General features: G+C 52.1%; 2 protein-coding genes across 15 annotated transcripts in view; one reads left to right on the forward strand and one right to left on the reverse strand.

Moving 5' to 3' along the window:
• PPFIA4 (PTPRF interacting protein alpha 4) overlaps positions 1-6,112 on the reverse strand; it is a 62,379-nt gene extending 56,267 nt beyond the window's left edge. For 11 of the 12 annotated variants that reach the window (XR_014230213.1, XM_082330352.1, XM_082330351.1 and 8 more), the window contains exon 1: positions 5,143-5,215. The gene's annotated coding sequence lies outside the window, so the exon portion shown is untranslated. Of the gene's footprint in view, positions 1-5,142; positions 5,216-5,794 lie in introns of those variants that run through there. The other variant, XM_082330350.1, reaches the window with a different exon arrangement.
• Positions 6,113-8,368: 2,256 nt separating this feature from the next.
• Positions 8,369-21,596, forward strand: TMEM183A (transmembrane protein 183A). Of its 3 annotated transcripts, none has more exons than XM_082330452.1 (8): positions 8,369-8,514; positions 9,194-9,283; positions 12,233-12,388; positions 14,628-14,787; positions 15,929-16,109; positions 19,440-19,520; positions 20,178-20,333; positions 21,220-21,596. In XM_082330452.1, the coding sequence occupies exons 1-8, from the start codon at positions 8,418-8,420 to the stop codon at positions 21,403-21,405; spliced, it is 1,107 nt and encodes a 368-aa protein (XP_082186578.1). In that variant the 5' UTR covers positions 8,369-8,417; the 3' UTR covers positions 21,406-21,596. The 3 variants fall into 3 exon arrangements, with proteins under 3 accessions (XP_082186578.1, XP_082186579.1, XP_082186580.1); XM_082330453.1 differs by lacking the exon at positions 8,369-8,514 and adding an exon at positions 8,781-8,897; XM_082330454.1 differs by lacking the exons at positions 8,369-8,514; positions 9,194-9,283 and adding an exon at positions 10,539-10,754.
• Positions 21,597-21,653: the final 57 nt, after the last annotated feature.

Consider the following 21,653-nt stretch of genomic DNA (forward strand, 5'->3'; position numbering starts at 1 on the left):
CCAAGGACCAAGGACAGGAGGGTGCAGAGCCCTGGCTGTGGGGCTCTGGCCTGATTTGAGCTCCCCGAGTGGGCTCGCAGGACAGTGAGCCATCGAGGTGCTTTATGAGAGCTCGCTCCCCCAAACGAGAATGTCATCTCACAACCTCGCCCAGAGAAATCACACTCGCACAAGGTACTTGCGTGTTATGTGGGACAGTTTGGGACCAGAATAACCTCCTCTCCTGGCTGATCAGCATGTAAATAAATCAGCCACAGCCAAAAATAACCTCTGGACCTTTTTTGACTCCTTCCTGCAAAACAGTTTGGGGGGGATGCTAGAAAGAGGCCAAGATCTAGTTAGTACAGCTGCCAGGCACTGAATTACAGGGCAGATTAACTGGATTATTGAGGCTGTAAACTTTGTACAAGCCCACCTTTCCCCTCACTGTCTGCAGCTCCCGGCACCATGAATTTCTGCATGAGGAACAGTAATAGGCACCACCACCAAGCCTATTTATTTAATGATTAAGAGCTTGAGATCAGGTTTATGACACCTGTGTTAATGCCACAGCAAGGCTATAAACACCCTTCCTGATTTTGGAAGCCAGAAAGGCTAGGCTTTGGCAGGAGAGGATCCGTTCGAGGATGCACTGCACTAACAAGACCCCCAGAAAGGTGAGCGCTGGGCTGGCAGCACAGCAAACACCCCCCTTTCCCCAGGCCCCGGCCATCCGATGCGCAGCCCAGCTCCAGCGCTTGGCTATCAAACCCACCAAGGCACCACGCGGCCGCCAGCCCCGCAGCGGTGCGTTTCTTCTGTCCCAGCACATTAGCCGCATCACGAACGATGCTAGCCAGGGAGGTAAAACCCATCTGTAATTCTGAAGAAAATTCATTGCTACCAAGAAAGGGTGGAAATGAGAGCTTTAAATCAATGCGCCTGGTGGATGGCAGCGATTTTGGGAGAGGGTCCCTTCCCCTGCTGCGCCATGCTGCCCTGGCGATGGATCCTCTCCCCTCCGGGAGGCTGGATGGAGAGCCCAGGTGGGAAGAGCATCCTTCCCTGCTGCACATCCCCGCAGCACAGCGCTCGCTATTTAAAGAAATCGTCCGCACGCTGTCAACATCTCACCTCCTTGCGGAGGAGCTGGGCCCATGCCCTGGTGTTTCCTGGTGTGGCACTGCCTCTGCGACCCGCCGGCATGCAGCGGCAGGGGCTCGGCACAGCTGATGCTGGCTTGGAGGCTGCAGGGGAGAGAGGCATCACGCAGCAAAATCCCTGGGAACTGCCCTCTCCTGGAAATCGGTCGCAACGGACAGGAGGATGGGCAAAATGAGCTCTCATCTGCCACTTGTTTTCTTCTTTTTTTTTTTTTTTTTTTTTTTGGATGCAATTAAAGGCAGCCACCCAGCCGGTACCTCCTCGCACTTGCTAAGAGAAGCGTGGCAGAAACTGAAAACTGGGAGCTGAAAAAAAAAAATCTGCATTTCAGATAAATTCCAGCCTTGTCAGTCCTGCAGGATTACAGTGCTGGAGACAGCGGCCCATGAGCTGATTGAAAACACCAGGGTGGAGATTCAGGAAAGGAAGGGCAACTTGGAGGACACAGGGTCAGTCCCCTCCTGGCCAGGGACTTTTGGCCCTGTCTTTTGGAGGTTTGGCACCCAACTCCAGGATCCCTCCACCTCCTCGCTGCGGGATGGAAACACTGCACTGCGAGCGCTGCACAGGGGCCGAGGGGCAGGCAGGGCTGCTCCACGCACGGCTTTGCACGAAAATGAGAGATGAACACTCACTTCACTCCTTAGGGCATCCTCACCATGCAAAGTAAATGGAGGGCTTTACCATGTCCCCAGAAGGATTTTAACCTGCTTGACCAGAGCACAAACACAAGTAAAATCCAATTATATCAGCGCAACTTTTTTTAGCAAAGAGCCTTGAATCATTTTTCCCTACTTCTGCTCCAGATGGGCCCAAATGCAGACCTGTTCCCCAACGCTGCAGTTGTTTCATGTGATATTTTCCCTTCCTCCCTCCCAAATGCCAACTCGTGTGAGCACTCCCACACGTGCACCCACCTCCAAGCCTTGTGGCATCGTTTGCTTGCAAAGGAGCCCTTTAAGCACCGAAAACTCCCAATCGCATCCCGCAGGAGCCTGGCCAGGGCTTGGACCCATCTGCGGAGCCCACGCCAGAGCCCTCACCCTCGGTTAGGACTGTCACCCCCACACTTGGCTCATGGCATTTCACCGAAAGCATCTGTGAAGTGAGGGGTTGTGATTGCATTTAACACCTCTCTGGGAAGAAAGCCGGGCAATGGATCCAACATCCTTCCCCACCAGTTAATAGCCCAGAGACCTCCCAGCTCCCTTTTGGGAGCCGTCTGGGAAACCTCAGACTCGCCAAAGCATTCTTTAGGAGGAAATGAATTGTAAAATAACGTTTCAAGGTTTGCTAAAGAATCCAGTATCTTTCCGCTTTGCTGGAAAACATGAAATGGCACTGCCCAGCCAGGGGACAGGCACTCATGACAAAGTCACTCCCTGTCCCCAGAGAGTGGAGACCTCCAGAAGCATTTCCAGTTGGGTCCCAGTTTGGGTTCAGCACCCTCTGAGGCTCCAGAGCTGCCTCCCCCAGCTTCAGTGCAAACTCCCACCTCCAATGCGGTGTCAGGCTCTTTCCCAGCACTGACTCACGGCCACCATCTCCCCACCCAGCACACCACGACCCCGTCACCCGCCCAGCTCGCACTCACTCAGCCCCCTCCTCCTCACACCACCGTCCTCGTCCCTGTCCCTATTCCCCTGCACCCCAGCAGGAGCTGCCTGAAAGGGCAAGGGTTGCAAAAAGGGCCCTCAAAGGACACAGACAAGGAGGTTTTCAGGATGGTTTTTACTCCCAGCACCTTCTGAGACAATTGAGACGGGCAGGAACCCAAATCTCCAGCAGGTTCAATCCCCCAGCATCTGCACTTCAACTGCTGGCGAGCGCCGAGGCACAGCTGCACCGAGCCGCCGGTGCAGAGCAAGACCCACTCGCCCTCACCACGAAGCCAGGAAGCTGCATGGAGATGGACGAGCCGTTTAATCCCACATCTGCCAAGCCACAGCTGAGCTGGCCACCCTGGAAAGCCAGATCTGTCCATCAGTCCCACCACCAGTGTCTCAGGAACCTGCCAGTTTGGGGGCTCCCCCTTCCCTCCAGCTGGTCATATAGGTCCCAGACAACCTCCAGTCTGTCTCCTGGAAAAGAGATGTAGGAGGAGCAAGCACCGAAGCTGGGAAGTCATCCACGCACCTGAGCACCTCCGGGTGCCAAGGGGATGGCACCAGCCACCTGTGGTGGCAGCTCCCTGACAAATCTCCAGGGAAATCCCCAGAGATAAGTCCCATTTCCCAACCAACACCGTCCTGAGACGCAGGGAGCAGCACATCATCCGGAGACACAGGGAGCAGCACATCGTGGCCTCCCCGAGAGCGCAAATACCTGAGACTCCCAGACCATCAGAGCTACAACGACACCAACTTTCCATCTCCTCTAAAGCCCAGGCAGCACCGCAACCAAGAAACTCTCGAACCACGCAGGCACGTTCATCCAGGTACCAAACTCCAGCTCACACCTTGCCTCTGCACCAGCTCGCGCTCACCAAGTGGCACGGTGGTGTCAAACCCACCAGAGGAACCTCATTCCAACATATGAGCAGATGGTGGCAAATGAGCTTAAATGAACACTTTGCCAACCCTGACTTGGCCAAAACCAGGGCGTCCCCAGAAGGTTTTGCACAGCTTTAACAGAACCCAGCTTCCTAAGCCAATTGCTGTTATAATGATGCAATTTAGGGGATAAACAAGCCCTTAAAGGCTGGTGTTATTCAGGAGAAAATCATGGTGTCTGGAGGCAGCTTGCCACGGCCGTGGCGAGACAGCACCAGCCGACAGAGGATGGGAACCAGTGTGAACACAGCTGGAGCTAGCCAAGCTGGCCGGATGCTCACTGGACTGGTCCAGCCCCGAGCACAGTGGGCATCCGCCCGGTGCCAACATCCAGGCTGGACCAGCTTGGTGAGCATCTGCCCAGTTCCGAGCTGGACCAGCTTGGCGGGCATTTACCTGGTGCCGAGCTCCGGGCTGAACCAGCCCCAGGAGCATCTGTCTAGCGAGCCTCCCCGTGAGCCGGTCCAGCCCGGAGCTCAGTGCCAGGCAGATGCTCACTGGGGCTGATACAGCCCTGAGCTCGGCACTGGGTGGATGCTTGCAGGGTGGATGCTCGCAGGCTAGAGACAGTACTGAGGGAGGCAGGAGGATACAGCGATGGGAAATCAGAGGAGCAGGAGAAGGCCAGGGTAGGACCAGTCTTATCAGGATGCCCACCCTCCCCCTCAGCGTAAGGTGGAAGCATGGGGGGGTGGTGCAAAAGGACAGCTTGGGGCCATATTGAGGGGCTGCCAGGGGCAGAGAGCAGCTGAAAATCAAGGAACCCCCCTCCCCACTCCTGGGTTACAGGAGTCACTGCCCCCCCATACCATGCAGCCTCCGGGGGGGTGGATGTGCCCACCCCTCCTGCCTGCACACCCAGCGGGGATGGGGCAGCGCATCTGCCCGGCTCAGCCCCCCGGTCTGGGGCCGGTGGGGTGGGGGGCAGAGCAACCCTTTGGTTCAGCTGCCCAGCCTGGGGGTAATGTCGGGGGACAGCAAGTCCCCCCCCCCATCCAGCTCGGGGGTGAAGATGACATCCCCCCAGCCCATGCCCAGCCCAAAGGAAACGGGGGAGCTCAGCACATCCCCTGACTCAGACACCCCCTCCAAGGGGTAACGGGGTGGGAGACAAAGCACCCCCGGACTGAGGTACCCCCTCCCGGAGGGCAGAGCATCCCCGCGGGGCACGGGAGGGCAGAGCATCCCCAGCCCAGCCCCACCTGGGGGGCAACGGGGAGCAAAGCCCCGCCAGCCCAGCCCCACAGAGCATCCGGGGCGGGTGGGGGGGCAAAAAGGGTAGAGCCCCCCGAGTGCAGCCCCACCGGGGGGCAGAAGGGGGGGCTGAGCATCCCCTGCCCGGCCCCACCGGGGAGCCACGGGGGCAGAGCATCCCCCTCCCGGCTCCGCGGGGGGCGAAGCATCCCCCGGGGGCAGCGTGGGGCCGCCCGGCCCCGCCCGCACTCACCGATCGCCGAACTCGCTGGAAGCCGCCGCCGCCGCCGCCGCCGCCGCCGCCGCGCCGCTGCCTCCCGCTGCCCGCCCCGCCCCGCCCACTGCGTCACCGTCCCCGCCTGGCCACGCCCATCTGACCACGCCCTCCCATCGGGCCACGCCCCGCGGGGTGTGGGGGGTGTCGGGGTGGGGCTGAGCGGGATCTGGGGGGCAAGAGCCCTCCTGGGGGGCAGAGAACTGCCCTGGGGGGCAGGACCCTCCTTGGGGGGGGCAGAGAACTCTCTTGGGGGGCAGGAACCCTCCTGGGGTTCAGTAGCCCCCGGGGGGGGCAGGACTCCCCCGGGGGCCTCGTCCAGCCTTGGGTGCCCCTTTCCCCCCACCGCCGGGAGCAAAGATGGGCCCAGGCGGGGAGCCCCGTGCCCTGCTGCGTCCCCCTCCTCGCCCTGCCGAGGCCCAGCTCCGAGCCGTGGGGGAACGGGGCGCGTTGCCCCTCCTGATTTTGGCAAAACCGGTCTCCCTTGGCTCCCTCCCCTTGGCTGTCCATGACCCGCAGCGGGAGCCGCCGAAGGGCTAACCCACCCCAGCACCCTGCCCAGCACGGGGAGGTGTCGTTAGCAGAGAAGCAATTAATTTGGGCCCCTAAAACCACAAGATGCTGCTCCTACCCTCGCACAGCCACCAGCGTCCCTCGGGCATCCCGCACCCAGGCCATCGCTGAGGAGCCCTTCTCAGCGACGCAGCAGGGGACCAGCGTCATCTGCAAGCAGCACCGGTTCCTTCATCTCACTGGGCTTTATCAGGGATGTCGAGCTCATTCCTCAGTATTTTTGCTGGAGGACTTTGGGGGAGTCTCAGATAAATGCCACCAACCCACTGGAGGAGCGAGCGTGCTGGATCCAAACGCCGGCCGGACTTGCAAACAGCCACCTTCATGTTGCTTTTATCCCATTCTGGTAAAATTTCATTTATTTTCCATGTGCCAGAGTTTTCCAAGCTGACACAACCTCTACTTATTAAAAGTAATACTGTGATACAGTTCTCAAACAACGGTGATGAATAGTGTAGTCCAAGGAAACCATTTTCAAGTACCAAAGAGGTGGATAAAGCACCAGGATCTGTCACGGAATGGCCTTTCCTGTCTGGGATGATCAAATTTGCTTGATTGTCAGATATGTTCTTTGCTGATAAAATGCTCTTAATTTATTTTAAGAAACGCTGAGAGGAAAAATACAGTCAGGAATGTAAGTTATATACACCGTTAGCTCCTGGCCAAGTCTGGAAAGCAGAAATGCGGATTTCTCTGTATCCTGCGCATTACCTCGCTCTGGCGAGGTGCGAGACCTGAAGCCACGGCTCTGAAAGCGTTTTGCTGCGGCCCCGGCCTCTCGAGGGCCAAATCATCTCCAGGGGTCTCATAGCGAAGAAGCGCAGGTGGAAAATGCAGCACACTGGGGGCTGGGTGGTGCCTGTCGAGGCGGGGAGAGCGGGACAGGGCTTGTGCCCTTCTGCCGTTGTGTAAATCCCAAAGGAGGGGAGCGGGACCCCACCAGCCTCCCAGTTTGGACACCCTCAGGACTGGCCAGGAATCCCAACCAGCATCGGCTCTTGGTGGTGCCCAAATCCCCGTTTCAGCATGGCACAAACGTTCAGGGGGGCACAGGCCCTGAAATGGTCGTCAGACTCCGGGCTGCCGCTCCCGTTTTCCCTCTGCGGATCCTCTGAGCAATTCCTCCCCCGGGAGGTGGCATCACTTCTTCCACAAGCACCGAGCACCCAATTTAGCCCTAAAAGAAATAGTAAATACAGCTTACAGCTGGTGACCACCCACCACCGCACCTGCAGGCGAGGGGTCGCCCACCACGAAGGTGCAGGGTGGGCGCTGGGAGCCGGTGGTGCAGGCTGCACTCCCGGGCACTGATCGGTGGTCGTCTGTGGGGGGGGTGGGGGTGGTGGGCTCTGCCGGGGCACCCCGGGGTGGTGGGGGCTCTGCTGGGGCACCCCAGGGTGGTGGCAGACACCCAGGGTTGGGGACATGGCCGGAGCTGGGGGCTTGAGGGGGAGCAGGAGGGGGATCATGCAGGCATTGGCACTGGCGAAGCGCTCAGGGAGCTGTGGGTGCAAGAGCTGTTACTGGGAGAGGCAATCGTCTCACAGCCCCTCATTACTGGGAGGACTGGGTGGGGGGCAATCACGCCAGGGGCCATTGCTACTGGGAGGACTGGAGGGGCGGAAATTGCCTAAGACGCCCTCATTAGTGAGAGGGCTGGGGGGGGCAATTACCTCAGAGCCCCTCATTACTGGAAGGATTGGGGGGGGGGGTATCCCCTCAGGTGCCCTTGTTACTGGGAGGGGGCAATTACCTCAGAGGCCCTCATTACTGGGGGTGGGGGGGGATATCCCCCCAGAGGTCCTCCTTACTGGGGGGGGTGTACAATGACCTCAGAGGCCCTTGTTACTGGGAGGACTGGGAAGGGCAATTATCTCAAGAGGTCCTCATTACTGGGAGGACTTGGAGCAGCAGGTAGCAGAAATTGCCTGAGATGCCCTTATCAGTGGGAGGACTGGGGGGGGGTGGGGGGGAGAAATTACCACAGAGACCCTCATTACTGGGGGGGGAATTGCCCCAGAGGTCTTCGTTACTGGGAGGACTGGGGGGAAGGGAGGGCACAATGACCTCAGAAGCCCTCATTACTGGGAGGACTGGGGGGGCAATTACCTCAGAGGTCCCTGTTACTGCGGTGGGGGGGAGAAACCCCCCCCAGAGGCCCTCGTTACTGGGAGGACTGGGGGCGCAATTACCTCAGAGGTCTCCGTTACTGGAAGGACTGGGGGGGGGAACATCCCCTCAAGTGCCCTCGCTACTGTGAGGGGCCAATTACCTCAGAGGCCCTTGTTACCGGGGGAGGGGGGAAAACCCCATAGGCCCTCGTTACTGGGAGACTGGGGGGGCAATTACCTCAGAGACCCTCATTACTGGGGGGGGAAGAACCCCCCCCAGAGGCCCTCGTTACTGGGAGGACTGGCGGGGCGGTTGCCCGCAGGCCGTCGGTACCGGGAGGGCCGGGGGACCGGCACGGGGATGACTCGGGCTCGGGGCGGGGGGGGGGGGGGGGGGGGGCGAGTGTTACGCAGCGGCGGCACAGAGAGCGACCCCTCCCCCGCCGCCGTGACGTCAGAGCCGCGCGCCGGCAGGGTCGCGGCCGGGGTGACGTCATGGTCTCGCGCGGGGCGGACGGGGGCGGCGCTGTCCCCGCTGTCCCCGCGGCCCCGCTGCGGCCCGGGCGGGACATGGCCCCGCGCGGCCGCCCCGCCGCCGCCGCCATGCCCAAGAGGGGCGCCCGCAAACGCCTCAAGTTCCGGGCCGACGACGTCTGCTCCGAGCGCGGTGAGGAGCGGGCCTCGCCCGGGCCTGAGGCGAGCGGGGCCGGGCTGGGCCTGGAGCGGGGCCTGAGGGGAGCGGGGCCGGGCAGGGGCCTGGAGCGGGGCCTGAGGGGAGCGGGGCCGGGCAGGGTCCCGGTCCTGCGGGCGAAGAGGGGCTGGGCCGCGGCCTGAGGGACGAAGTGGCCTCGCCCGAGGGGCTGAGGGGCCTGGGCTTGGCCAGGGGGAGGGGGGCTGGGGACGGTCCAGCTTCCCCCGGGAGGTGAGCGGGGCCCACTCGGGCTTGTGGAGGGAGAGGGCTGCGGGGGGGATCTGGCCCGATGTGGGAGTGTGGGAATGAGCCGTCTCCGTCCGCGAAGAAGGAGCCTGGGCCTAGAGGATCAGCCAGGCGTGAGTGTGAGGGGGGACGTGGAGTTTGGCGTTGGTTGGGGTGGGGGGAGAGGGAGAGCTGGGCAGGGGGGTGGCTCCCCTGGGCTCGGGAGCCTGATGGGCTGGGGCGGAGGCCTGCTGGGGGCTCCTGGCCTGCACCTCTCTGCTGGGGCTCCTTCTCCTGTTTGTGCACCTCCCGCTCAAGCCTCCGTTCCTATGGGGAGTGACCCCTTGAGGGATCGCAGCTCTTAGGCCTTCTATCCCCTCCCTTATAATCCGTAATCCCGCTGACGCCCTGTCTCCCGACTCTCCTGCAGTGACGGTGGCAGATTATGCTAACTCAGACCCAGCTGTCGTGAAATCTGGACGGGTGAAAAAAGCTGTGGCCAATGCAGTTCAGCAGGAAGGTGAGTCCACAATGGGAAGCCTGCCTTCCCCAGGCTGCCTCTCTGTTTTGCTGACCTCTGCATGATGTGGGAAACTCCCCCTCCATGGCCTGAGAAAATCTGTCTCATTTGGTGCCTGAAAATGAGTCTGTGTTCCTCTGCAGAGTCAGGTTTTTAGGATCTTGGGAGGTTTTGCAGAAAGCCTGTTGGAAGCCCAGTAAGAATTGCTGAGTCTTTGTTAGTGCCTGAAATGGAAGGCCTCTTTCCATTAACTGTTGGGTGTTATCTCCTGCTTGAAGCAGAAAATAACATGATAGCAGTCTTTATTACTTTATTACCTCATATAAAACTGTAGACAACTTTGTTAGCACGTAAAATTCTTTCCAGTGGGAATAAGATTATGATAGTTCTGGCAAACATGTTCCCCCCCTGTGCTGCAAGCTACAAGGGGATCTTTTGAGGGTGTTACTGTTTCCTTGGTGAACTGTATAAACAAGCAGTTTCCTGGAAAGGTATTGCAATATTTTTTATCTGCTTCCTCCATGGCTTTTAGCTGCTGGGAGGGTTCTGCACTAACACGCCCTGTTTGCTTGAGAAATGCTGGAGGTGAATGTCACACATTGACAGTGACGACTGAACCTTTCATACAGGAAAATTCTTGTTATGTTGCTGAAATCTTACACGTTTAAAGAAAATAAGCTCTTTGCCTGAGTGCCTGTCATGGGGAGACTCCATGGGGCAGTGATGCTGGTGAATATCCTTTTTAGCTGCTACTTCTCCAGCTTTTAAGATCAGGGCACCTCCTTCTTGTTGCCTCCTTTGTAACAGGATGGGGGCTTCCTTCTTCCCATTCCCTCTCCTGTTCACCCTTCTCTATTCTCTCTCTTTGAGGCAGTGCCTCAAAGTACTGCACTTCAGCATCATACCTGGCAAACTCTGTTGTCTTTTCTTTCTCCCTGCCCCACCCCGAGTCCTTGCATCCAGCATCACTCGCTTTGTCCAGCTTAACCCCTCTCCTAAAATCCTGCTCTGTTTCTAGCTCACTTCCACGCTGTCTAGATGACTCCAGGTCACAGCAGTTCCCTGCCTGCCCCTTTCTCAGGTCTTTGCAGTGCAGAGTCACTGGGGCTTTCCCCTCCTTAGGCAGGGATCCTCAGGATCTCTCCTCCCCAGCCCCAGCCTTATCTGGTGCAGTCCTGACGCATGCTACAGCCTTATCTGGTGCAGCGTGCCACCACACAGAGACAGCAGCCTCTGCCCGGGGAGCTTTAGCCTTTGGCCTCGCTCACCTCCTGTCTCTTGGCTCCAAGTAAACATCGCACTGCGTGTGCCTGCCAGCAAGCGGGGAGCTTCACGGGGAGGGGAGCAAAGGCCAGGCGGAATTTTCCTGAGCTTTTTTCCTCCCCATCCTATCCCCCGGGGATGAGGTGGGGATTACTGCTGTGAGATGAAGAGAGGGTGCCTCTGCAAGATTGCGATGCAGTGTGATTCGGTAGACTCAGATGTTGATCTTCCCTTTTCAGAGTGTGACGGTTTCTTTTTCTAAACCCCTCTCTGAGTCTCTGTCAGTTGTTGTCCTCTCTTGCTTGGCTGTATTTGATGTCATAACTTACTGCTATTTGTGTTGCCATCTATTTCTCTTTGCCTATAAAAGGTCACGTAGAGAGGGCAATACAATTTGACAGTGAGGGATACCGCTGTCATGAATGCATACAGTTTACAGAGTAAACTGTGCAAAGCGAGGTAGAACTGGTTTAGCAAAGCACTAAAGCGCCTCTAGTCAGTGGGTACAGTCAAGCGCTATCTCAAGACTGGCTTTCCGTCTGCTGTCTTACCGTTTTGAAACCTTGTTCTGTGGTTAGAAATGAGAACATCTCTCGCCTGAATGCATTTATGGTCAGTTCCTGGTATTTTTTTATTTGTCTGCTGCTCTGTCCCTTTAATTCAAACAGCACGTTTTGCTCTCCAGTGGCTCTGGTGACTGTAATGTATAAAACCTTCCTGGGCTTCAGTTTGTGCTGGTTTAGAAAAGCTTGGGCAGTGCAAGCCTTCTCTGGCCTGGCCAGGTGCCTCTTGGTAGAAGTCCTTTTCTTCACCCAGCGCATTAGGTTGAAATTCAGCTTTCTTGAATGAATTTTACAGACTATTTGCAAAGCGTTTGCAATGCTGTTACAATGCTGGTCTCTCTGTGACAGTGCCTCATGCAGCTGTAAATAGGACCGCACCTTTCTTTTTCAAGACTGTCATTACTGCCGCACAAGTGGATTTTTCTGCCTTAATGAGCCCTCAGTTTACAGATCAATTTTTAAAAATAAAATTTCGTAACAGGGATGTGTCTAAGCATCTCCCCAGAAGCAGCAAAAAAAAAAAAACCCAACTGACTCGACTTGCTGTTTTCCTCATTAGGCCAGAGTCTTTCCCTTCACTAAATTCTAGGAGAAGTGGAGCTCCTGTATGCTTGGCACTGAGTTATATCGCTGATGGATTGCGTGTCATCGGCTGCAGGATCTCTTTATCCTGCTGAGAAGGGAGTGTATCTTCTCTGTGTTCATTGAACAATTACAGAGTAGGTGCTGGCTCTATACAGGCTGAACGGTGGTCATGCACGGAAGCTCTGGTATGCAGGGGAACCAGTTAGCACTGTAGAGAAAGAGCCTGTTGTTTTATTCAGAATTGTAAACAGCTTCAGCTAAACCAATGGGATCATCTGCATAATGTGCTGGTAATTGTCCTCATTGTTCATTCTTTAAAACAAAAAGCTGAATAATTATGTTTCCAATTCACTCACCCATGCTAATCTTTCTCTGACAAGGTAATCCTCCTGCCCAGGATTTATTGCTTGTGTCACTCACCAGAAAGCTTTCATGCAGTTAGCATTCTTAGCAGTGGTTCCACTGAAGTATCTCCCGAACTGGGATCGCCTTTTTCTCTCTGCTGGTATTCTTACCGTGTCGTTGCTTGTCATTCCAGTAAAATCCCTGTGTGGTTTGGAAGCTTCTTGTGTTCCTGCTGAGGAAGTTCTCTCCGTGTCGGGAGAGTCTTGTGACAGCAGCGATGAAATGGATACAAAGGAAAGCATCAACGGCCGAACTGCGTCTAGGAAAAAGAAGAGCAAAAGGCACAAAGGTATGGTCGCCAGCCTCTCCTGGGGGGCTCTGGGTGGGCTGCTTCTGCATCTTCCGCCTGTGTGGCGTTAATGCTTGCTATTTGCAGGTTAGTCACAGGCTCTTCGGGGCATTCTGGAACTTGTATGTGCACAAAGAAATGCCAAGGGTTCCATCACTTTTAAATCTGCTGGGTCAGAGGTGGTGTCTTTTCACACAGGCAGAGCCTTGGGCTTGAAATCAAAGCCTGAGAGCTCATTGCTTTCTTCTCTCAACCTTGGAAAATGAATGCTGCTCTTCGAAAGAGTTGTGAAACTTTGCCACTGGACGTGTTACTTCTTTGAACACATGTTGGTGATAGCAGGGTTTGCTTTGGGAAGAAAACAATGCTGCCGTCCCTGATGCATTTGTTGGTAAAATACAAACTCTGTCTTCGGGATGTTTCCAAGGCTGTGGTTTGTTACAAATGAGTTTAGAGGGCTCTTTTTCCAGTAAGCAAGTGAATTTGGCCCCGTGGCATCATAGTAAGTTCATTCCAGGGACACATATCCTTCAGCATTTACGCTTTGTGCAACTCTATAGAAAGCAATTTGCAACGCAGCGTAAGCAACAAACTGCTGCTGCACTGTGGAATCCTGCAGGAGTTTCTAAGAACAGGTTGCTTTGAGAAACGCATTTTAACTTGGTTTCCTGAACTTAAGAAAAACTTAACTTTGTTAATACTGATACTAATTTGTATAACACAGGAACTCTCTGGGATAGGAGTTTAATATCTTTTATTAAGATGTGCTTGGGAATTCTGGGAAAATAAGAATATCCGAGTGGCTAGAGTTATGGGAGTTACAAGTCTGGAAAGAGAGTGTTCTGTTCTACCACAACCTTGTCTTATTTCTGCTAAGTGTTTAGGGGAGAAAAAATGCTAATAGACCGACGATGCTTCTGGCTGCACTCTGCAGTTCAGCAGCTGTGTAGTTTGATCGCTTCTTGAGTCAGAGCTGAAACAGCAGAGCGGATGTTACAGCCCGATGTGGGTGTGCCTGCCATAAATCTGTAGTGGTGTAGGGAAGTGATCGTATCCAGAGCTTTCCTTGGCAATGAACATACCAATTATGACATGAGGATAATGTATTGCCTTTTGTTATTAACCTGCTCTCTCAGGATTAGATCAGGCACCCTCAAATTCTTAAACACCTCCTTTGTGCCACTTGTTCACAAACCTCATAGCATGTTTTTCTGTTAGCACTATGTACAAGTCATATGTTTTCTTTCTCTTAATCTTCCTAACGCTGCATATTGTTTAGCTGCTTATGGTCTTCAGAAGTATTTTTTCTCCTAAAGTTGGAGCAACAACTGTGGAAAAACGTGTGCTGTTAACTTAAAAACACCGCAGGAATGAAAGGAGTTTCTGAACCTTCAGTTCTGGTTGAGCAGTTCTGACACCTCTGAGAGGAAGAACAGGCCATTCTGTTCATCTGAATGGCATTAAAAGTTTCCCCTCCAAGAAGCTTTAATGAAACTACAGATTTAAGAAAAGCGGTTGATTAGCCAGTGGCAGAAGAGAATTGCTTGCCCTCCCTAGCGGAGCTCCTACAAAAATATTGTGACCATTTGAACACAGAATTGACAAGCTTGGCAATGTCTTAATGTTCAGTGACTTCTAGTGTAAAGCATTTTTTGATAACCCGTTAAATGAGCAGTTGTGATAAAAATCCATGAGCTTGGCCCTCCTTTACATAAAGTTGCCTCTGTATTTGCCATCCCATTTTTATTTCTCCACTTAAGTGTTATTTTTCAGCTTTCAAAAGGTCAAGCATTGAAACAAGGTCCAGAAAGGCTGTGGGGTTTCCATCCTTGGCTACAGTCAGAACTTGATGGGACAAGATCCTGAACAAAATGATCTAATTCAGCCTGCTCTGGGCTGGGCTGTTCGGACTAGAGACCTCCAGAGAACCCGTTCAGCCTGGATTATCCTTTGAATCTGCCACTTTGCATACTTGTGCAAACAGTGCAGCAGGGATAAATGATGGCAAATATCCAGCAAAGGGAAAGCGTGATGGTTGTGCGGACGGGCAAGTGAATGCTGATGAAAACTGGTTAGCAGTGACAATGAAGTTGTACTAACTTGGGCTTGTTTGCCTGACTGTGTGTATATACGTATTTCAGCTGCTTACCCCGTGCTACCGGTAGTAAAGCGCATGCCTCTAGATGTGACTTGATAAAGAGGTTCTTTACCACACTAACATACCTTCATTGCATTATAGAAGATCCTGATGGGGGTGGCGGAGAAGAATACCCCATTGATATCTGGCTGTTGTTGGCTTCCTACATTCGCCCTGAAGACATTGTCCGGTTTTCTTTGATTTGCAAGAAAGCCTGGACTGTTACTTGCACTGCTGCCTTTTGGACTAGGCTCTACAGAAGGTGAGACTCTGGAGAATTTTTAAACTATTTGTAGGAGGCTTCAGCAGCGACCGGCTCTCTGCAGAGCTGTAAATAAGGGAATAATTCCCTCTAGGCTAGTGTCCTATGATATTTGCATATTGACATGGTGATACAGGCCTCATTTGGCAAAGGGTTGTGCTATATCACATCTGCTTTGGGTCTGGAAATGGATCTGTGTGGGATATTCCTGTATGCTCCATATAAAATCTCAAAGCATCATGTGCTTTTCTCTTTGCCATGGCCTACGCGCTCCTGTTTGTAGCAGTGTGCTTTGTGTGTAAAGCACTCCGAGTGCTTACGGTAAGGTCAGCGCCATTACCTTACTGACAGACAGGCAAACATCACTGACAGAAAACTTGCCCTGCTTCAAGCTTTGATCATGGCCACCTTCCTGTAATTAGGGTGGCCTGAGAGAAACTAAGGCATTTTGGAACTGTCTCGGTGGCAGAAATAAGTTATAAATAAAATACGAGAAGAAGAGCAAAGAGGTGGGCAAAACTTGAAAGAAATCCTTCTGTCCTGGTGCGTGCCACTTGAACTTGCCTTCAGGACAGAACTTATTTTTTTACGTTTCTGTATCTGTTGCCCAGGAGGTGCAAGCAGCAGGAGTACAGAGCAAATAGCAGCCATGGTCATCCTCGCCCCTGGTTTTTAGTGTGAAGTTCCCTAGCAAAGGCTCCTTTGGCATCTGATCCAAGAATGACCCCCGAGAGCAGGCATTCAGACTGCTCAGGCAGTTCTCTGCAGGCATGCAGTCAAGCTCAGCTAAAGTGAGTCCTTGAGAACCTGCAGGAATCTGCAGGCCTTTGTGCATCCTGCAGCTCAAACACCATCTGGTCCCTCTGGGCAAACTGCCTGCAAGGAATTGTTGGGGAATTGTAGCTTGATATGCTTATGTGTATGCTGGAAACCTGTCTGATGCAGGTAAAGTCTTTGAGACTGTCATGTCATTTCACGTAGAGCAGTACAACACCCTTGAAGCACTCAGAGTTGACGAGAGGTCCTCTGATCAATCAGATGTTCAGTTGTCTCTCAACATTGATCTCTTCATAGCTCTCTTCTGCACGTCTCTGGCATTCTGACCCTTCAGCACGTGTTGGGTTTGTCGTTGGCTTTTCAGGCACTACAGTCTGGATGCGTACCTGCCTCTCCGCTTGCGGCCAGAGTCCATGGAGAAGCTGCACTGTCTCCGTGCGTGTGTCATCCGGTCGCTGTACCACATGTACGAGCCTTTTGCGTCTCGAGTCTCCAGGAATCCGGCTATTCCAGACAGTACTCCCAGCACTTTAAAAAATTCCAGAGTAAGTGGAATCACTAAGGAGGTTGGATATGCCTGAGATGTTGCTGTTCCTGTTTTTTTGTTCTCTTTCTAGAAGAAAAATAGTTGATGGTTAGATGGTCACCAGTGAAGCTTGGGTGTAGGATGATTGCTAACTCTGAATAGTGATTTTTAAAAGCATGCTGGATATTTGTATCTATGTAGTTGCTACTGCAGAGGATTCTAGTTACTCTGCTGGGTAACTTCTGCCTAAGTCCTACCACAACATCTTTGTAATCAGCAAAAAGGCACTTGCTTCACTGAATGTCACAGCTGCTAGGGATATTCGCAGCTCTCCCCTCCTCTGTTGCAAATTTGTTGCTGAAAGGAGGTTGCAGTAGGATCAGCTTTTATATCTTCTGCTTTATTCTGACGCTGTCTGCCAGAATACATCTTTTCTCTGTAGCAGGCATCTGGAGAGATCAGAAGTGACACTGATAGCCTCTGAAAGGGAGTCATTTCATACTACGTTCCTGTAGGTCATCCATCGTCCTTGGTGTCTGGGCGAGGGAGGGCAGTGAGGTTGTGAGCATGGCAAATGTGCAGAGCAAATGTCTGCTTTGGGACCGGGGCTGCAGTTGTGTTGGGCTGTAAAGGGTTTGTCTCTGGTGTGGGCAGGCAATTCTCTTTGCTATCCCAGCTTGGAGCACTTGCATATCCATTCCTCTTTAATTGCTGTTGACCATTAACTCTGAAATGCCTCTGTGTCTCTTGTTTGGTTTTAACTTGCAACTGGCTGATACTCTGTGAGCAGCTTAAGCAACAGTGTGAATTCTCCAGCCTCCAAATCCAAAGTCAAAAACCTGTCGAATGAGGTTTTTGGAGCCAAACTGAAGCGGTTTTGGTTCAGAGTTGTACTTTGTTTTCCATGCAAAATAGAGCAATCTCATCTATCTGTATGTGACATCCCTCCTTTCTTCCTTCCTCTCCCTGGGTGGATACTGGAAAAAAATGTCATACCGCTTAGGGAGCATCCAGCAGTCACACAAGCAGGTGGTGCTGCAGAGCAGGAGAAGAGCACACAGTTCGGTGTGTAGTCTTACCTCTGCATCCAGAGCTCTTCATTCTCTTCACGACTCCCCAGTTTGGGTATCATCTTTCTTAAAAAATAAAAAGCAAAACGTTTCTAGGAAATTCCAACTTAGTCCTTCTGAGTCTAACTTCCTACCACTGCTTGGATCTGGTAGCATGGCTGTAGGAGCTAGAAACCCTGAGATGATGCTGGCAGGGTCGGCATTTTGGAAGCATTCACGTTGACATCATAACGGCTTTGGTGCCCACTGCTAGTGCTTCTACTGTACTAACGGTGCGGGGAAGATTCTTGATGTGCAGCCTTTTATTATTCAGCTTTTAAAAAAGGAAATTAAATGGTGACGAGGCTTTGTTAGAACAGTAGAGGTTTGACCTAACCCCTTGGAGCATAAAAGAGCCATCCTGAGTCTGGTCTTGCTGTGCTACTGCGTTGCAAGACTCTGAGCTCCGCCTGTGTTACTGTGCGCAGAAATGCCTTGGCACAGTGGGTATGGAGGAGGATCTGATGTTGCCTCCCCACATTCTTGCTTTCATGGGCTTTGGTTCTACCTTTACGGGTCATTGAAACTAATGGCAAATGCCTACATAAACTGCATGTGGCAAGAGGAGCCCCCAGACCCGGGTGTTATCAAATCTAGCTTTTCCTCTTTAATTTCCTTTTTTCTTTCCCTAGCCTAGCTTGTGTGGGACACTGGAGCCGTTATGGTGTCAGCAGAAGTGTTTGCCCTTTAAAGACACCCCCATTATTTTTGGTGGAGCGGCAGGCCGTACGGCGCGTCTGAAGGGCAGGACGGCTGACCCGTGGACGACATCCTCTGCCCCTTAGGAGGTACTGACCGTTTTGTGCTTCACTACTTGCCATGACCAAACAAGTTGCTAGACCAGGCTGTCTCTGCAGGTGAACTACAAATGCCACTGATGGTGGAGTTAAACTCAGCAGCATCTGCTGCTCACCTGAGTTAAAAAAGATCTGGAGAACGTTTTTTATCAGGAGAAACTGAGGGCCACCTCCTCCCAGGTGGAGGTTACTTGATGCATGTTTCTGAGCTTGACTCCACATAGCTTTGTTGTTCACCTCATGATGATTGTCGAGATAAAGGTCCTTGAAGGACTCTTGTTTATGGACATGACTCAGAGTTGAAGTAAAGGGTCTCCTATCACCTGTAGTCTCTAATTACGGAGCCCCCCTGGTGGATGCTGGCTCTGGCTTTGTTTCATTTGGGGTCACGCTATTCTGGAATGAAATTAAATGTGTGCTTCACCCTGCAACCCAGTCAGGCCTTCTCTTGGCGTGGGAGAGGCTGTGTATGGGTCAGGGGGAGTTATCTTTACCCATATTATTCTTCCTTTTCCTGCTGACACTGTGAAAAGATAAGACCAGCTGTGGTGGGCTGGCATCTGTGGTGTGGAAACACTTTCAGTGATGGCTGGGCTGACTTGCCAGGTTCTTTTCTCGGCTGTTGAAGGCTAGTTGCTTCTACTCACTGGTAGGCAGGGAATTTCCTGACTACTCCATTTAATGCAGGAGTTCTGCTGAGACTCCTGCTCTAGAACAAGTGCTGCATGCTGGGATGGATCCTGTGGACCACACAGTGATAACTGGATTAAATTGGAGGATTCCTGGTGTATGTCTGCATGGGAGGGCAGTGCTCGTTACCTCTGATGCAGTTTGAGGCCCTTTTCTCATTTTCTTTTAAAAAGTCACAGTAGGTTGATCAGACTGTGCTATCCTGGCAGTGTTTTCATACTCTGAAGTATGACAGTCAGTGCCTAGTGATGTCAAGACCTTCTTTTGACACTACAGTGGCTTAGGAACTTTCTCATCGGTCACCTCATAGCTCATGTATTGGTCTTTGCATTTCCCTCTGGATTCTCTCCTTCTTGATCCTTAGTCTGTTTTCAGTTGTTCCTCGCTTTAGTCTTGTTTGAAGCCCAGTATAATGGGAGCTCTTGGTGGGTGGCGGAAACGGGTGAATCTGTACCGCTCATCTCTGCCTTATGAAAGGGACAAATTGCCCAACAGGATTTTTCCGTTTAGCCTGTCAGTGGCTACATGTTGTATCATCCAGTTGCATGATGAGTTGGCCAACTTGAAACTGGGAGGCCTAAACCGCTGAGTGTGTTCTTTGAACATAATTAATTTGAATAAATGGCTCCTAACTGCTCCTGTGTAATCGTGTTTGTAACTGGAAGCCTTTATGCTCTGCTAAAACTTATTTAAAGTGGTGCCTCTAAGGGTTTTATAATTCTGGGTTTCTCTTTTTTTTTTCCCCCACCTCAGTGTCTGCTTTTCTGGTGCAAAAAGATTGAAGGGAACAGACAAGAAGCAATGTGGGAATTCAACTTCAAGTTCAAAAAGCAGGTATGAAAGAAGAACCAGAATGGCTGTGACTTTTTTGAAGCAGTACTGATTTTTCTGGGTGGTAGAAAGAAAGGTGGAAACTTTTTATGTGTTCAGACAATAAATGGAAACTCTGATTCCCATGATAAACTAAAGCACATTCTGAAACTACACTCAGTTTTCAGTCTGTATTGATATTTAGAATCCTACATTTTTATTTCCTCATTTGGTATCCTTTCTCCATTGCAAGATGTGGATCACTTGTTACCCCAAATAATCTAATCTTTGGGTCATCGCTACTGATTCCTGCCAAAACCCAGACTATTTTACTTTAGCGGTCAAAATGTAGACCAAAATCTCAAACATCTTGTTTTATCATTGGAAAGATTTCCCAGAGAAGTAAAGAAAGCCAACACTGCCAATGAAAACCTGCCAATGAAAATGGGTCTTGGGAAAAGCCAGCAGTTTCAGGCAGCCTTGGGAATTATGCAACTTTCCCCTCTAAAGAAATGGTCCTGCGAACTACCTGTCCCGAGTGATGGCTTTTTGTCGTTCATGTAACGCTCTGCCCCAACGCGTGGGACTGCGGTGGGAACCTGCTAGTCAGCGCTGGTGAGAAGCAGCCAAACTCTCATCGTAGGCTCCTGCTTAGCTAAATAAGTTTCTCTTTCTTTCAAGTCTCCCAGATTTAAGAGCAAGTGTTGCAAAGGTCTTCAGCCACCAATTCAGTATGAAGAAGTCCACACAAATCCGGATCAGGATTGCTGTCTACTGCAGATCACCACGTTTAACTTCATATTCGTGCCAATAGTCATGGGTATGACATTTACCTTGGTAAGTGTTTGAGAAACCTGCCAGGCAAACTTTGCATGTGCAGCTTCTGTAAGGAGATGAAGAGGACACCTCTTTGGTGTTGCGTAAATCATGCTGCTGCATCAGCAAACCAATTTTGGGAATCTTAAGGTTAACGATCAGAGGAAGTGCTGAGGATCTCCTCAGTTTAGCTTCTGCATTTCCATCAGCTCTTCCCTATTTGGTGCAGCAAATACAGATGATGTGGAGAATCAGCAAGGAGCTGTGGTTGTGCAGCAGCATCTGGGGGCAGAGTAGCTGTTAGTACCCCAGGAGGGTACAAGAGGTAGGGTCGCAGGAGAAGAGGAGGTCTTCTCTCCTCAAGACAATATCTCCTTACCTTACAGCAATAAATTCTGAGAGCAAAAACCTATATGAGCAAACTCTTTCAATGGGTATCTGGTTCCTGACTGCTGATTGCTGGAGAAAGAGCAGCTTTTGAACCAACCTCCACAAACTCAGCTCCAGACAGCAGCAGAGCAGGTGTGCTTAGGCAAGAGCAGTGCTAAAGCGTGGGGCAGCGCATGTGGCTGTACTTGGAAGGTCCGGGTTTCGGAAGTGACCTGTACCCAAGGGAGGTTCGGTCTGGCTTCACTGAAGAGTAGGGCGGGGGGTTCCAGACTTCCTCTGACAGCCGCTTGCTTTCAGGTTCGCTTCTGGCCTTATTACTTGGGGTTGCCAGCCAGAGAGAACTGGTTTGGATCCAGTGCTGTAGATTCAGAGCATAGCTCTGCCAGCACCTGAAATACTTTAGACTTGTACAATTTAGAAGAATTTAAAAAAAAAAAAAAAATATAAGTGTACTGTGAAGAACTCTATTTATTCATCACTTTGATTTTCTGAAGCACCTCCTGCTCTTCTCTTGCAGTTCACCATCAATGTGAGCACAGACATGAGGCATCATCGCGTGCGCCTGGTGTTCCAGGACGCCCCAGTTCGCAATGGCAAGAAACCTCGCCTTGACCAAGGAGTGCAGGTTGTGCTGGACCCTGTGCATAGCGTGCGGCTCCTGGATTGGTGGCACCCACAGTACCCCTTCTCTCCAAAAGCTTAGTGCTCTCCTGAGTCTGCAGGAGCCGGCAGGTGACTGAATCTGGCAGGCCGAAGAGAATTTCTAGGAACCAGGAAATCTGATTTTTATTTCTTAAATAAATTCTGCAGTCTCCTTGCAAGTGGTTGAAGCTACTGAGCTAGTCTGTATGTATATAACTTCTGGTCAGTGATGGGCAGAGCTGAGTGTAAAGCAGAAACTATTTGTAAACACACTTTTATGTAAAATTCACATTTTATGATTTGAAAGGA

This window comes from Platalea leucorodia, assembly GCF_965183815.1.
Source record: "Platalea leucorodia genome assembly, chromosome: 19".
Lineage (NCBI taxonomy): Eukaryota > Metazoa > Chordata > Aves > Pelecaniformes > Threskiornithidae > Platalea > Platalea leucorodia.